The 15,940-nt window shown below is 43.3% G+C and overlaps 1 protein-coding gene across 1 annotated transcript; it reads left to right on the top strand.

Moving 5' to 3' along the window:
• Window positions 1–3,912: 3,912 nt before the first annotated feature.
• LOC134618173 (kinesin-like protein KIF1B) lies at window positions 3,913–10,990 on the top strand. Its single transcript, XM_065469612.1, has 9 exons — window positions 3,913–3,935; window positions 5,326–5,451; window positions 5,558–5,676; window positions 5,843–5,940; window positions 6,369–6,477; window positions 6,596–6,662; window positions 9,156–9,348; window positions 9,523–9,641; window positions 9,741–10,990. Exons 2-4 carry the CDS (start codon window positions 5,338–5,340, stop codon window positions 5,934–5,936), a joined length of 327 nt encoding a protein of 108 aa, XP_065325684.1. The 5' UTR covers window positions 3,913–3,935; window positions 5,326–5,337; the 3' UTR covers window positions 5,937–5,940; window positions 6,369–6,477; window positions 6,596–6,662; window positions 9,156–9,348; window positions 9,523–9,641; window positions 9,741–10,990.
• The last annotated feature ends 4,950 nt before the right edge of the window (window positions 10,991–15,940 follow it).

The raw sequence follows: 15,940 nt of genomic DNA, 5'->3' as shown, positions 1-15,940 counted from the left end.
ATTATTCTAAAACTGGTCAAAATACAATTCTCTTCGTGCACAAAAATCCCACCCAGTCCCACAACCCAGGACGAATATTCCTTGTGTGTTCTTGAGCTGGACAGAAATTCCTCTTGCTGAGCGGGGTCCAGGCCAGCCTCGTGCCAGGCAGACGAGGAGCCTCCTGTCCCAGTCTCGTCCGTCCACTGGGCCCATCACATCCCAGCCCAGTTAGCATTCTGCACTGGAGTCCGTCGCTCGATACCACCGCGGCTCCCCTCACGTCATCACCTGTAAGTAAAAACAAATAGGAGCCAGAACCATCATCCCGGAAGCTGCCCTGGCTTATAGCCATGGCGACCCTCTCCCAACACGGCTGCACCCACTGAACAACAGTGAGACACTACTCACAAATGCAGGCAGTGCTATACATCTGATTTAATCAGATTACAAACAGAAAATGGGATGATCCGTCACAAACTTCGACAATTTACTGTTTTTAATCCGCACAGTGATTTTGGTTTGTGCTGATATCTTTGGAAAAAGGTTTCTTGACTGACAAGTTGGGATCTAACATCACAAACTGACATCTGGTAACACGATGTACCAAATGAAAATGGGTCTCTGTAGACGTCATCGTTCCCTTGCCCTCTTTTGCTGGCCTGCTTCTTTCTCTCTCTCCTCTTTCGGTGTATGCCTGTGTTGTTGTCCGTGTGCTTGTCTTTTTTAGGGGATGCTCCTCCACCTTCCTGTCCCTCGGTCACTTGTCAACAATCAGCTGATTACTCGCCTGTTCCTCATGAGGTCTTCAAGCTGGCTTCTAAACAACCAGATCATTGCATTACCAAGGTATCATGCCACAGTCATGTCACATTTTCCATCAGTTCTTGCCTTTGCTCACTCTCTGTTTCTGTGCAGACGTTTCAACGTTACGGATCTCCGCAACCTTCTGTGACAGTGTCTGAGTGTGCCTTCAGACAACCTTCACTACCTCTGCCCCGTCTCCTGGAGCCCACAGTGTTTATCCTGTATTCATAACTATCTGCAAATAAACCTCTAAAACTTTACCACAGTGTCTCATCATCATTCTGTTGTTTTCATAACAGTACACTGTAGAAATATTGGACTGTGTATTAGGTATTGAGGTCATAGTGAATGTAGTTTATTAGTGTGTGTCGTAGTATGATTTTGTTGTTGATAGGATCAATTTCTTTGGGGGGGGATAACCGACACTGGTTACCCCAGGCTGCACTTTTTTTGCCCAAAGAGGAAGGTGGACAAGGGCTGGTTCGCCTAGAGAGCAGAACTGTGTCTCGTTTGGCTCTTGATGAAGGCGGTCACACTTTCTCCCTCTCCCTTATCTTTCCTGCTTGGCTTTCTCGTGCCTCTGTCTAGTCTTGTCTACTTGTCTCCCTTTACACTGGAAGAGTCTTACAGTCTGTTCTCAAACACCTAAAAGAAGAATTACGGATTTGATCAACTGGTCCCTGAATGCAATTGACGCCCTCTTCTCCACGAGAAGCCTGGGTTCGGGAGAGCCCCCGTGCCCTTTATTCCATACAATTATTATTATTATCCCATACAAACACTTTTGAGCATTAACCATCCGGATGGGAGATGTGCATGAAGAGGGTCACAGCAGATCTCAAAATGTCAGACTGTTACTCAAACTCTTATATCCTCTGGTGGCCCCCACCTAGCCATAAAACCAACAATCAGAAAAGCAAGGCCACGATTGTCTGCAAACAGTATTCTCTTTATAAATCAGCAGGATGGAATGTCATAAAACAGTGTAACTCATTCACAGTAAATCAGCAGTATAATGTAATACAAATCAGTCTAATAAATCTTATAGTTGTCACCTTCTTCTAAGTCAGGAGTATAATGCAAACTAAACTACATAATGATTACACCATCTATAATAAGTATAAGTGTAATGTGGCCTACAGCAGTATCATGATTCAACCATTCTTTGATTAAAAGTATAATGTAACATATGACAGTATAATAACCTCACACTCATTAGATGCAGCACGGATGACATCTTGGAGAAGCTTGCGGCTGCTGTGAGTACTGAGACTCTGACAACATCTGACAACATCTGGGAGAGGCTCGCGGCTGTCGTGAACACTGGTGGTGAGAGACCAGTGATGGACCTTAGACGACTGTAAAATTGACATGCAGTGGTTCGCGCTAAAGAAAGAACAGCACCGTTATTTCATGCGGCTACCATATCGGCGCCAGCTGCGGTCTGGAGGCTGGAGCTGAACATAGCAAACAATCTCTCCCCTGATAGCAAACTGTGTTTAGACTGTTAGACTTTTCCAAACGCCTTGGTATGCTGATCTCCAAGGCCGAGTCGGAACGGCGGGTGTGTATGTAGCTGCTGAGGGACAGAGTGCAGATGCAAGTGATTTGTGTCCATTTTGTGAGGAAACAAAGAGTTTGTGAGCAAGTCCTACAATAATAACAGTAAGATTTTGAGAAAGCCCCCCAAAATAGCTAAGTTTTGATGAATAGATTGTGTGTACAGAGCGTAAATTGAGTGAGTTAGAAGCATTTGTTGGGAGGTGAGAGAGCAGATTGAGATGGGCTGTTGAGCAGCTGAGAGAGCTGATTGTGGCAGTGTTTTGCTGAGAAGAGAGAAGAGGAAAGAAAGAGCAAGTGTCATTATTTGAAAGAGAGAAAGATGGCGGGCAGGCCGCCTTTGCGCAAAGAAAAAGGAAAAGAAAAGGGCAAAAGAGCGAGGGGCTCCGGTTCTTTAAGCGCAGCCCAGAAGCCCACTAGCTGCTGAGGGACAGCGTGGATTCGAACCAGCGACCTCAGGTGTCACACACGAGCTAGTAGCCTGGCAGTATACTCCTGCGCCACCTGCGCAAGCCGGAAGAATCGGGACATATTTGGTATATTTAAGTTCTATAAACATGCTCCTACGCAGGGGCGATTTTAGCCCATTTCTGGGGGTGCTTCAGCTCCCCCAAAATGAATCAAAGCACCCCCAAAGATTTCTTACTTCTTTTTTTTTTTTTTTTTGACAATATTTGCTGTTTGTGTGACACACTACTAAAAATATAAAAAGCATACAGTACTTGGTTGAGACGGAACATTTGAACAACAAAAGTATAGAGAACCCCTCCCCCCTCCCAAAATGGTTTGTTCCAGCTCGCCCCCACTCTGGCTCTAGGGTCGTTGCTGCCACAGCGATGGTAGCTGAGACGCAGCGGAGCGGAGGTGGATTGGCTGGATTAAAACAGGACATATTAGCAGCATTTAACCTTCAGTTACTCTTTATGTAGTTAGATAGGAGTCGTGTTTCTTTTTAGCTGAAAAACCTTACACCCAGGTAACCTGCAGTGCTGAAAACGTGTTTTCCAATGATGTTTGCTACCCTACAATCCGTCCTACTCTGTAGTAAATTCTGCGACATTTGACCGTCCTGTTGCTCCCACTGAAATGTATACAGCCTATTTAAAATCTAAAACTTAAAATTGTCCGTAGCCTGCCGTTGTTACCACTGTCCTGTTTGAAATGGATACTAACTAGCTAACTGACTGAATGCCCATTAACCTTATAACTCCTGTTGTGTGTGTGTGTGTTTGTGTACAGAGAGACAGCCAGGTTCATAATGGATATAAGGAAGGCTTTTTCAAAAACAGGAGCCACATTCAGGTAAAAGTGTAAGAACAAATGATCCATCAGTAAAGGATAATGTTGGATCAGTGTTTCAATATTTTATATCTTTTATTAGATGTTCATGTGGTTTGGTTATTTGCCTTTTGGTTGAAAGTACACTGAGAGAGGACTTTTCGTTAGTGATCTTAATAATTTTTTTTTTCACATGAATGTAATTTTTTCATCTAATTGAATACAATCTATTTGTGTATGATTGTCAGTCCAAAGAGGGAGAGAGGAAAGAGGGGAACGTGAGGAGAAAGTACAAGGTGAGGAAGAACCAGGTAAGAAAACAGACAGGGAACAGTGACAGGCAAAAGAGAAACTATGAAACTGACGAAGAGAAAAAACCTGATTTTACTCATACAGTCTGGAAGTTGTGTCCTCCCTATATTAAAGCTGCTATCTGCAAAACAAACTGGGTTGAAACATTTTTGACCCTCTTTAACAACATTCCAACATAACATTATCATTGATTGGGGAGATTAAAATGAATGATATATTTTTATGTGGTTCAGCCACAACTCTACTAAAACCTCAGCCAGTAATAGGTAGGCCAACTTTTGGACTGTCCAGTTGTGTGTATGACTGCCGCATACAGACCCCCTTATCAGTGTTTCTCAAACTTTTTACAGTGCACACCACCTGAGAAAAATGTCAAGCTCTCCCAAGTACCACTATGAAAGCATGAAACTCATAAATCTTACAACACAAAATTAGTATTATTAAATTAGTATCTGCAGTAAAGATTTTTTCATACATTGTATACATTCTACCACAGGCAAAGTTGCCTCCATTTTTATAGTACTTGTTGACCACCTCCACCTCCTCTCTCTCTATCTGAACTGTCAGTGGACCTGGTCTGGACCTCCCGAAGTCCACAACCAGTTCCTTGGTCTTTGAAGTGTTGAGTTGCAGGTGGTTTGTGTGACTCCATGTAACAAAGTTTCTCACAAGACTCCTGTACTCCTCTTCCTGGTCATCCTAGATGAGGGGTAGGCAACTCCAGGCCTCGAGTGCCGGTGTCCTGGAGGTTTTAGATGTGTCCATGATCCATCACAGCTGATTTAAAGGGCTAAATGGCTCCTCAGCATTTCTTGACGTTCTCCAGAGGCCTGGTAATGAACTAATCATTTGATTCAGGTGTGTTAACCCAGGGTGTGATCTAAAACCTGCAGGACACTGGCACTCGAGGCCTGGAGTTGCCTACCCCTGTCCTAGATACACCCCATGATGACTGTGTCGTCCACAAACATCTGAGATTCAGAGTTGTAGCAGACATCAGAGGTGTACAGGGTGGAGAGAAGAGGGGACAGCACAGTTCCCTGTGGTGCTCCTGTGCTGCTGACCACAGTGTCAGACGTGACGTCCTTCAGCTTGACGTACTGTGGTCTGTCAGTGAGGTAGTTGGTTTTTAATAGTATTCATTTATTTCTCCTCTGACTTTGGCCTGGGTCTTGCGGTTCCAGTGAAAGGAAATCTTAACGCTTCAGGTTACCAAGACGTTTTGGACCAGTCTGTGCTTAAAACACTGTGAGAACAGTTTAGGGAGGGTGTTTTTCCCTTCCAACACGACTGTGACCTAATGCACAAACATGGTCCATAAAGACATGATTGAATGTGTCTGGCATAGAAGCAGAGTGGCTTGCTTTGAGCCCTGATCTTAACTCCTAGATCACCATTGTGATGAACCAGAATGAACCCCTCAGTTTCTTGCACCGTCACAATGAGGCTTTTTCCACCGAGCCTCTGAAAAACACTGGCAAAGGAGCTCCTCTGGGCTTTTACCACGTCCAGAATGTGAGTGCACACACACACATCTGCACCTACACACACACTAACTGTGCTTCAACGATTTTATTCTAACTCAGTTTGTCAAACCCTTTATTTTTATCTGTTGGAGCAGATTTCTGTCGAAGTTACAGAGTCTTTTATTGAGAACATCAAGAGCAAGCCCGTCGTGTTTGAAGTGTTCAGCCACTACCAGCAGCACCCGCTGCACCTCCATGGCCAGGACGTGAACAGGTTGGTGGGGGTCAAACAGCAGATCCAGTCATGCAGTGATAATTCATATTTAATGCAGCAGATTTTGTTAGAAATGTGTAAACGATTGTATTCTAATCACATTGGCTAATTTTATATGCATATATAAATAAAAGGTATTTTTATTAAGTCAACATTCCTCCAACAGCATCCAGGAAATACTATCCTATTCCCATCCGTTGCTTAGAAACTGTCCTGAGGAGACAGCTTCAGGATCAATGACGTGTCATTCACACCAATGAAGACGTGAGTAGAGCAGTTTTCAAGTGTAATAACATTCCTTTCGATCATATTGAGTATAGACGAATGCAACTGTGAGCTTTAGCGATTAGCCCGTTTCAACAGGACCGTGATCCTGATGTGTGAGACAGCAGGGTGCTGCCACTGGTGTTGTAATCTGTGATTTAGTTCCTCCTAATATTTCAGTTTGCTTCCAGTATCTATCCTCTGTGATTACTGGCTCTATAGACAGATTTAATAGAAGTGTGTGAGCTACTGGCTCAGTATAAAGGGTCAGTAGTGTTTTCACGTCACCTATCCATCCTCCATTCAGTCACCCAAAGCATGTAGTAAATACTCCTCACTTTTATTCATCTTCTCTTCAATTCAGAAAATTTTCAGCTTGATAACATTGGGCTTCTGTGTGTGTGTGTGTGTGTGTGTGTGTGTGTCAGTTCCAGCCACCAAGTTGAACACCATCACCAAATCCAACCTGGGTCAGTGTGTCAGCAAGTACGACCTGCTGGTCTGGTTTGAGATCAGCGAGTTGGAGCCCACTGGAGAGTGAGTATCCACCTGGAGTGTTATATTCACGCACAAGCTTTAAAGGAACCATAAAAATGATCTCCATGAAGAATATTATAAGTTGGGATGCTGTGTCTCCTCCTCCCTCCATGCACAGGTGCATCCCAGCCATCGTGGATCACAGTGGAGGCCTGCCCTGCCATGGTACCTACCTGCTGCACCAGGTACAGGATTGGTGCACATGTTGTTTTCTTATTAAAATGGCCTGTATTTGTATAGCACTTTACTAGTCCCTAAGGACCCCAAAGCGCTTTACACATCCAGTTCACATTCACGCACTGGTGATGGCAAGCTACAGCCCCCCTGGGGTGCACTGACAGAGGCGAGGCTGCCGGACACTGGCGCCACCGGGCCCTCTGACCACAACCAGTAGTCAGACAAGGGTGAAGTGTCTTGCCCAAGGATACAACTACCGAGACTGTCCGGGCCGGGGCTCGAACCGGTTTACAAGGCGAACTCCCAACTCTTGAGCCACGATCGCCCGCTTACTCACACAGTGGTAACTGCTTCCTTTGTACACAGTTTAATATCTTCTTTTAAAGCGTAATGTTGCTCTAGCTGTGCTCACTGTGATCCTGAGCTCCTGTTATGTTTGCTGCAGGATCAAGGGTGACCCTCATCCACGAGAAGGGCAGCGAGATATTTTCAGTCTGGAAAGATGAATCTGTCGGGCTTTAGGCTGCTTCTCACTTTAAGCAGTTCATGCTGTAGCTGTAGCTGATGGACCAAAAAATTACATTTCATATTTTAGACATTCAGCTGCTGACTCTGAAGTCAACAGGGCTCTTGAGTGTGGATGATTGTGTTGGTACTGGATGCTGTGATCAAACAGCTGTTCTGATCTGTCTTCATTCATGCCTGTCGATATTAAGCCTCCTAAGCTCCAAACCAGTAAAAGCAATATTTGGAGGCAACACCCTTTTTACTACTTTTCTGTATTTGTTTGTGATTGTGTGACACTGAACCACAGTGCTATGTATATCCTCTGTAACACTCAGACGTTTCCAGATCAATGTTTTCCCCCTCAGCTGTTTCTCACTATAGAGTCTTACCTCAGGAACAATGAGGCCAATGAGGCACCAGCAGAGCATATCTGGCTCTCAGTCTGTGGCTGATAGTGCCCCCTGCTGTTAATAACAGGAACAGTGTAACCTTGTATAGAGCTCATAGTGATGGTCTTAAGATTGCTGCTGCAAGGCAGTCATTTGTATCCATGTGTGCTGTATATATTCTGAGCATATGCAGTTATGTGAGCTCTCAGGTTTTATGTTTTAGGACATAATTAAAAATAAATCAGGTCCTTAGTAGGTCTTAATATGAGGTAAATGCAACCTCAGATGAACAACACATAACACGTTATACCACGTCATTATTTATTTAACAAACACTGAGCCGAAATTCAGATGTTTAAAAAACTAAGTACATCCAAGACTATTTCCATAATTAGTTAAGAGGGTCAGTATTAGCCAAGTGCTAATCAAATGCACTAGATCAGCGGTCCCCAACCCCCGGGCCTCGGACCGGTACCGGTCCGTGAGTCGTTTGGTACCGGGCCGCAAGAGTTGAGGCTCAGGTGTGAAATGTATGGTTTTCAGGGTTTTTATCAGTTTTCAGCGTTATTTTGTTATCGTTTTTATCGTTAACTCGGTTTTCCTGGGTCTTTTCACGTGTGTTATGAATAAATCGTGATGATTATTTGGGCTTTTTTTGCTGCCAAAGAACCTGCAAAGTGTCTAGGTCACTGAGTGAGCCATGAAGTACTCTAGAGTCAAATGAGATCATCGTTGGGTCAGTGACTCCAGAGCGCAGCAGCAAAGCAACAACAGAGTGGTGCTGCAGTGGCTCAAAGTTGAGACTTCAACATGATTGAACGTTAAGAAAGCTGTGAATGAATAAATATCTGCAAACTTCAATGAACCGAAGAAACATTGTAAAGACAAATGGGCCACAAATCCGTCCACACTGCTGTGAAACACTAATAAAAAACGATTACCTCAAGTTTTTGCTGCTAAAGTTGGTTCCATCAGCTGCTGAATCACAGGTACTCACAGGTCACATGTACTTGGTTATAGTCATTTGTGCATTTTGGGTTGTTTTAAATAAATAATGATGTGTTGTAATAATCTAGATCCAGAACCTTAGACTGCTTTTTCACGTGTCTGTAAATGAATTTCTCTCTTATCATTGTCCCGATTGGTGTCGGCTGACACTTGACACTCTGTGGCTCCTGATTTATCTGTTGTCAAGGTCTCACCTCAGTGCGATTCCTCACGTTTTGTCATGATTCAAGGATGAATGTGAACACCGCTTCAGTCACTGTGTTCACTTCCTGATATGTCAGAACTCTGCTCACGTCACTCACTTTTTTTTTTAGCAACATGACACACTGCTGTAAACAGACACCCTGTAATGTTAGCACCAAGTAGGACTTCATAAAAAATAATGCTGTTAAACTAACTTTTCCTCTTTCTGTCTATACTCGTATACTCTATACTCGACACTCATGTTCTCTAGTTCAAGCAGAAATGATGTGGATCGATTCAAATTCCTGAACCTGGATGATTTCAGCTGGAAACAAACCAACTCTGCTTCTTCCTCAGAAAAACAAGCACTCTCTTAAAAAAAAAAAATAAATGAATCAAATCTCTTCTTTTCAGATCTGTTGTGTCCAAGAAGGGTTTTCTAAGCTTCGTGGAGCCTCGCTCTAACTCATAGGTGAAGCATTTTGTGGTTGTTCGCCGGCCCTACGTCTTCATCTACAACAGCGACAAGGACCCCGTGGAGCGAGGCGCCGTCAACCTCTCCACAGCACAGGTGGAATACAGCAAAGACCAGCAGGCCATGCTTAAGGTTTGAGGCAGGATAGAGAAAGGCTCGATGTAACACGTTTGTTTTTAATGAGATTCATTCAAATGGTTTTGGTGCACGTTGGCCAATTTTGGACACATTGAATGATGAAATGGCAAATGGACTGGGATTTATCATTTGAATGAACATGAATATAATGTGATGTTTTCTTTTCAGATGCCCAACACATTTGCAGTGTACACAAAACATCGAGGCATCCTCCTGCAGGCCAACAATGAGAAAGACATGAACGAATGGCTGTACGCTTTTAGTCCTCTGCTAGCAGGAAGGATAAGGTACACACACACGCTCCTCTCACACCACAGTCAAACGTGCAGCTTCTGCACCCTTCAAAAACATTCCCTTCTCCTCACAACATAAAACTCTCCCCGCAGATCTAAGCTGGCGAGGCGGCGCAGCGGCCTGACGAAGAACTGAGCGGGCGGAGCGGTTCCACTGTCGTCCACGTCATACGTAGATCCTCCTCAATCTGTGTACATACGCCGCCTCTAAACCCCCAATAGTGCCAGTGTCAGTTAGTGAGTCAGTAAAATACTCATGCATTTGTGTTAACATTAAAACTGCAGACTAACTAGAGACAAACAAGCGAGGATCGCTTCATATCTCAGCAGTTTAAAAAAACAAACAATGACCAATTGTTCCTGCAGGAGTAGATTTGGGCCCCTTTTTGCTTTTTCATCCCAAGGAATATAAACAAGGTTACAAGGAGATGAGGAGGAGGAGGACTAGGAGGATGAAAACGAACTAAGGAGAAAACTTGATTTGTACATCGGGTGTGTTCTGGGATCAGTGTGTTAGTTAACCCTCATTTAACACATTCCTCTCTGCTCCTCTAGCTTGCTCTATCTCACTGAGAATCAGAAGCCTTGACATTTACTGCTATTAACTTTACACTCTTGTTGTCAAGACGCAAAGAAAACACAGTGAAAAGGTTAGAAGGACGTAAGGAAAAAAGAATGAAGGTGCAATGTTTCTTTAGTTTTTTTGCTTTGACGGCAGTGGTTAGCCAGCAAAGCTGCTTTTAAATGGCCCGCAGGACAGATTGCGATGTAGTCCCATGACTCCCCTCGCTGTCACACCAGCGTCGGCTGAAATCTCTGAAGTGAAGTACTCGTGTTCAGCTGTCTGTTACATATAGATAAAAAATAAAGCTCTGACGTGACCTCGGGTCAGCCAGCCTGACAGTCAGAGAAACAGAAACGTGCTGGATTGTGGATCTCTGAGCTGCACATCAAAGATGCACCTATGCACAGATCAAGTCTCAAAAGTGCAATGTACCTCATATACATGTTGATGCGAAGCGCTGCCAGAGCAAACGTTTCCACTTCATTTGCAGAGGTGTTTTTATTTTGGATTGTGTATTTATTGTTTGCAATGTATATGTATTTGTTTGCAGCTCTTTGCACATATTAATAAAAGGTTGAACTAACTGATCAGATAAAGTCTGTGCGGTTTAGTTGTTCCACTCATATTAAACCAAATGAAAGGAAAAGGAGACCTAACATGTAACCCCTGCACCTCCACTGAGGAGGTGAGTTACATTAGTGCTTCCTCTTTATTAGAAAGTGGTTTGAGTGAATTAGAAGTCTGTTGTTTTTTTGGAGGAGATCTACTCATTAGTCATGCTAGGCATCCATCTGAACTCTATCAAAATAAAGGTGTATTTTAACTCATTTTAATTTTTTAATATCAGAGATATAGGACTATACAAAGTAGCTGGTGACATCTAAAACGACAGCAGACTTATTGTGTCTTTCTTCACCTCATCACTTTTTTCTGTGTTTGTTTTTCTGTTGATGCCTTTCAAACAAAACTAGCCGTGATATTTCCCACCTTCCCCCTCTGAAATTTAATATCAGTTAACCCCAGATGTGTCATGCAGATATCCTAATTCTGTGTATGGTAATCTTGCACCATTGAACTGTTAGTGAATGAGGCAACAATAAAAGTGGGAAACGTGCATTAGCAGATGAAGTGCTGCCTGCTTATTTCCTGCTTTATGTGAGCTTCTGCTGTAGTTTATTATGTGCTTTTAGTCCCAAGAAACCAGCCTTTTACTGTGGCGCACAATAAGATCTTCTGATGTTTGGTGTCATCTTCCTGTGATCTCCTGTGAACAGGTGGATTAATTCACTTCAAGTTTATGTATGTAGAACCAAATCACAGCAGGGGCTGAACACTGTAAAGACTCTAGAATAATTATGGAGGCACAACATTTAAAGCTCCAGTCCTTCTATCCCACATACCTAAAAGTTAGTTATATGATAAATAGCCCCGTGTTTGTTTACTTGATTTGTAAAATGCAAAGTGGTGACTTTTTCTTTTCAACTACGTCCTCGTATGGAGACATGTTTCTTTTTAATGGCATAAAACAAGTCATTGTTTACAAAAATGTACATTTTATTGGGCAGAATGAGGTAAACAGTGAAGAAAAGTATGAGAAAACAGAGCATAGGATCTCCGGAGACTGTGGCAACTAGAATTATTGTATACATGTGTGTGTATTAAGGACTGACACAGACAAAGAACTAATCATACAATGAAGCAATGCCATTTTAAAATGTTTATTTATAAACAGGATAAAACCATTCAAGTATTGAGTCAAGAATAAAACAGCACCCTCTGATCTGCTAATTGGGAAACAGAGGATGTCAGTGTGTTTTTCAGTGCTAGTCCAAATTGAGTGAGAGGACTTTACATTTGAATAGATTCGATTACAAGTTATATTTGGCTTTAATTGAATGCAGTTCAGTTTGATTTAAATCAAGCCAATTCACAACATATAAACTTGAAATATATGGTAAGATAAAGGTTGTGCAATAATACAGAAAAAGCCCCAACAATCAAATGATCCCCTATGAGCAAGCACTTGGCAACAGTGGGAAGGAAAAACTCCATTTTCGGCAGAACCAGGCTCAGGGAGGGCGGCCATCTGCCTCCACCGGTTGGGGGTGGGGTAAGAAAATGAAACTAAACTATAGGAAGACAAATAGGAAAGATGTTCATGATATATATGAAACTTTCTGCTAGCCCTGACTAAAATGTTGTTTTTGACAGGAAAGTATTGTTTCATTCATCCATTTAGAGACAATCTGAACCATTTAAGGTGAAGGATTAAGCCTCAACCTAACCCGATTTAGTACTTTGACTTGCAAAGTACTTTTCAACTCTAATAATTGCTAAGAGTATATTTCTTATCATCTATTGGTCATCTGACCTGAGAAACTTCAGTTAACATTATAACACAGAAGTGATTGTCTGATCAGAAACTGTTTATTCCACCAGGTGGACAGCAGGAATAAGACAAACCAGATACTAAGAAATAAATTATACAATAAAATATTCTCAATATGCTAAAATTCCCACCGAGACTAGATAAGATTATTCTAAAACTGGTCAAAATACAATTCTCTTCGTGCACAAAAATCCCACCCAGTCCCACAACCCAGGACGAATATTCCTTGTGTGTTCTTGAGCTGGACAGAAATTCCTCTTGCTGAGCGGGGTCCAGGCCAGCCTCGTGCCAGGCAGACGAGGAGCCTCCTGTCCCAGTCTCGTCCGTCCACTGGGCCCATCACATCCCAGCCCAGTTAGCATTCTGCACTGGAGTCCGTCGCTCGATACCACCGTGGCTCCCCTCACGTCATCACCTGTAAGTAAAAACAAATAGGAGCCAGAACCATCATCCCGGAAGCTGCCCTGGCTTATAGCCATGGCGACCCTCTCCCAACACGGCTGCACCCACTGAACAACAGTGAGACACTACTCACAAATGCAGGCAGTGCTATACATCTGATTTAATCAGATTACAAACAGAAAATGGGATGATCCGTCACAAACTTCGACAATTTACTGTTTTTAATCCGCACAGTGATTTTGGTTTGTGCTGATATCTTTGGAAAAAGGTTTCTTGACTGACAAGTTGGGATCTAACATCACAAACTGACATCTGGTAACACGATGTACCAAATGAAAATGGGTCTCTGTAGACGTCATCGTTCCCTTGCCCTCTTTTGCTGGCCTGCTTCTTTCTCTCTCTCCTCTTTCGGTGTATGCCTGTGTTGTTGTCCGTGTGCTTGTCTTTTTTAGGGGATGCTCCTCCACCTTCCTGTCCCTCGGTCACTTGTCAACAATCAGCTGATTACTCGCCTGTTCCTCATGAGGTCTTCAAGCTGGCTTCTAAACAACCAGATCATTGCATTACCAAGGTATCATGCCACAGTCATGTCACATTTTCCATCAGTTCTTGCCTTTGCTCACTCTCTGTTTCTGTGCAGACGTTTCAACGTTACGGATCTCCGCAACCTTCTGTGACAGTGTCTGAGTGTGCCTTCAGACAACCTTCACTACCTCTGCCCCGTCTCCTGGAGCCCACAGTGTTTATCCTGTATTCATAACTATCTGCAAATAAACCTCTAAAACTTTACCACAGTGTCTCATCATCATTCTGTTGTTTTCATAACAGTACACTGTAGAAATATTGGACTGTGTATTAGGTATTGAGGTCATAGTGAATGTAGTTTATTAGTGTGTGTCGTAGTATGATTTTGTTGTTGATAGGATCAATTTCTTTGGGGGGGGATAACCGACACTGGTTACCCCAGGCTGCACTTTTTTTGCCCAAAGAGGAAGGTGGACAAGGGCTGGTTCGCCTAGAGAGCAGAACTGTGTCTCGTTTGGCTCTTGATGAAGGCGGTCACACTTTCTCCCTCTCCCTTATCTTTCCTGCTTGGCTTTCTCGTGCCTCTGTCTAGTCTTGTCTACTTGTCTCCCTTTACACTGGAAGAGTCTTACAGTCTGTTCTCAAACACCTAAAAGAAGAATTACGGATTTGATCAACTGGTCCCTGAATGCAATTGACGCCCTCTTCTCCACGAGAAGCCTGGGTTCGGGAGAGCCCTCGTGCCCTTTATTCCATACAATTATTATTATTATCCCATACAAACACTTTTGAGCATTAACCATCCGGATGGGAGATGTGCATGAAGAGGGTCACAGCAGATCTCAAAATGTCAGACTGTTACTCAAACTCTTATATCCTCTGGTGGCCCCCACCTAGCCATAAAACCAACAATCAGAAAAGCAAGGCCACGATTGTCTGCAAACAGTATTCTCTTTATAAATCAGCAGGATGGAATGTCATAAAACAGTGTAACTCATTCACAGTAAATCAGCAGTATAATGTAATACAAATCAGTCTAATAAATCTTATAGTTGTCACCTTCTTCTAAGTCAGGAGTATAATGCAAACTAAACTACATAATGATTACACCATCTATAATAAGTATAAGTGTAATGTGGCCTACAGCAGTATCATGATTCAACCATTCTTTGATTAAAAGTATAATGTAACATATGACAGTATAATAACCTCACACTCATTAGATGCAGCACGGATGACATCTTGGAGAAGCTTGCGGCTGCTGTGAGTACTGAGACTCTGACAACATCTGACAACATCTGGGAGAGGCTCGCGGCTGTCGTGAACACTGGTGGTGAGAGACCAGTGATGGACCTTAGACGACTGTAAAATTGACATGCAGTGGTTCGCGCTAAAGAAAGAACAGCACCGTTATTTCATGCGGCTACCATATCGGCGCCAGCTGCGGTCTGGAGGCTGGAGCTGAACATAGCAAACAATCTCTCCCCTGATAGCAAACTGTGTTTAGACTGTTAGACTTTTCCAAACGCCTTGGTATGCTGATCTCCAAGGCCGAGTCGGAACGGCGGGTGTGTATGTAGCTGCTGAGGGACAGAGTGCAGATGCAAGTGATTTGTGTCCATTTTGTGAGGAAACAAAGAGTTTGTGAGCAAGTCCTACAATAATAACAGTAAGATTTTGAGAAAGCCCCCCAAAATAGCTAAGTTTTGATGAATAGATTGTGTGTACAGAGCGTAAATTGAGTGAGTTAGAAGCATTTGTTGGGAGGTGAGAGAGCAGATTGAGATGGGCTGTTGAGCAGCTGAGAGAGCTGATTGTGGCAGTGTTTTGCTGAGAAGAGAGAAGAGGAAAGAAAGAGCAAGTGTCATTATTTGAAAGAGAGAAAGATGGCGGGCAGGCCGCCTTTGCGCAAAGAAAAAGGAAAAGAAAAGGGCAAAAGAGTGAGGGGCTCCGGTTCTTTAAGCGCAGCCCAGAAGCCCACTAGCTGCTGAGGGACAGCGTGGATTCGAACCAGCGACCTCAGGTGTCACACACGAGCTAGTAGCCTGGCAGTATACTCCTGCGCCACCTGCGCAAGCCGGAAGAATCGGGACATATTTGGTATATTTAAGTTCTATAAACATGCTCCTACGCAGGGGCGATTTTAGCCCATTTCTGGGGGTGCTTCAGCTCCCCCAAAATGAATCAAAGCACCCCCAAAGATTTCTTACTTCTTTTTTTTTTTTTTTTGACAATATTTGCTGTTTGTGTGACACACTACTAAAAATATAAAAAGCATACAGTACTTGGTTGAGACGGAACATTTGAACAACAAAAGTATAGAGAACCCCTCCCCCCTCCCAAAATGGTTTGTTCCAGCTCGCCCCCACTCTGGCTCTAGGGTCGTTGCTGCCACAGCGATGGTAGCTGAGA

This window comes from Pelmatolapia mariae, linkage group LG20 (genome assembly GCF_036321145.2).
Source record: "Pelmatolapia mariae isolate MD_Pm_ZW linkage group LG20, Pm_UMD_F_2, whole genome shotgun sequence".
Taxonomy (NCBI): domain Eukaryota; kingdom Metazoa; phylum Chordata; class Actinopteri; order Cichliformes; family Cichlidae; genus Pelmatolapia; species Pelmatolapia mariae.
The sequence above is the reverse complement of the archived record's forward strand: the minus strand, read 5'-3'. Positions and strand labels throughout refer to the sequence as shown.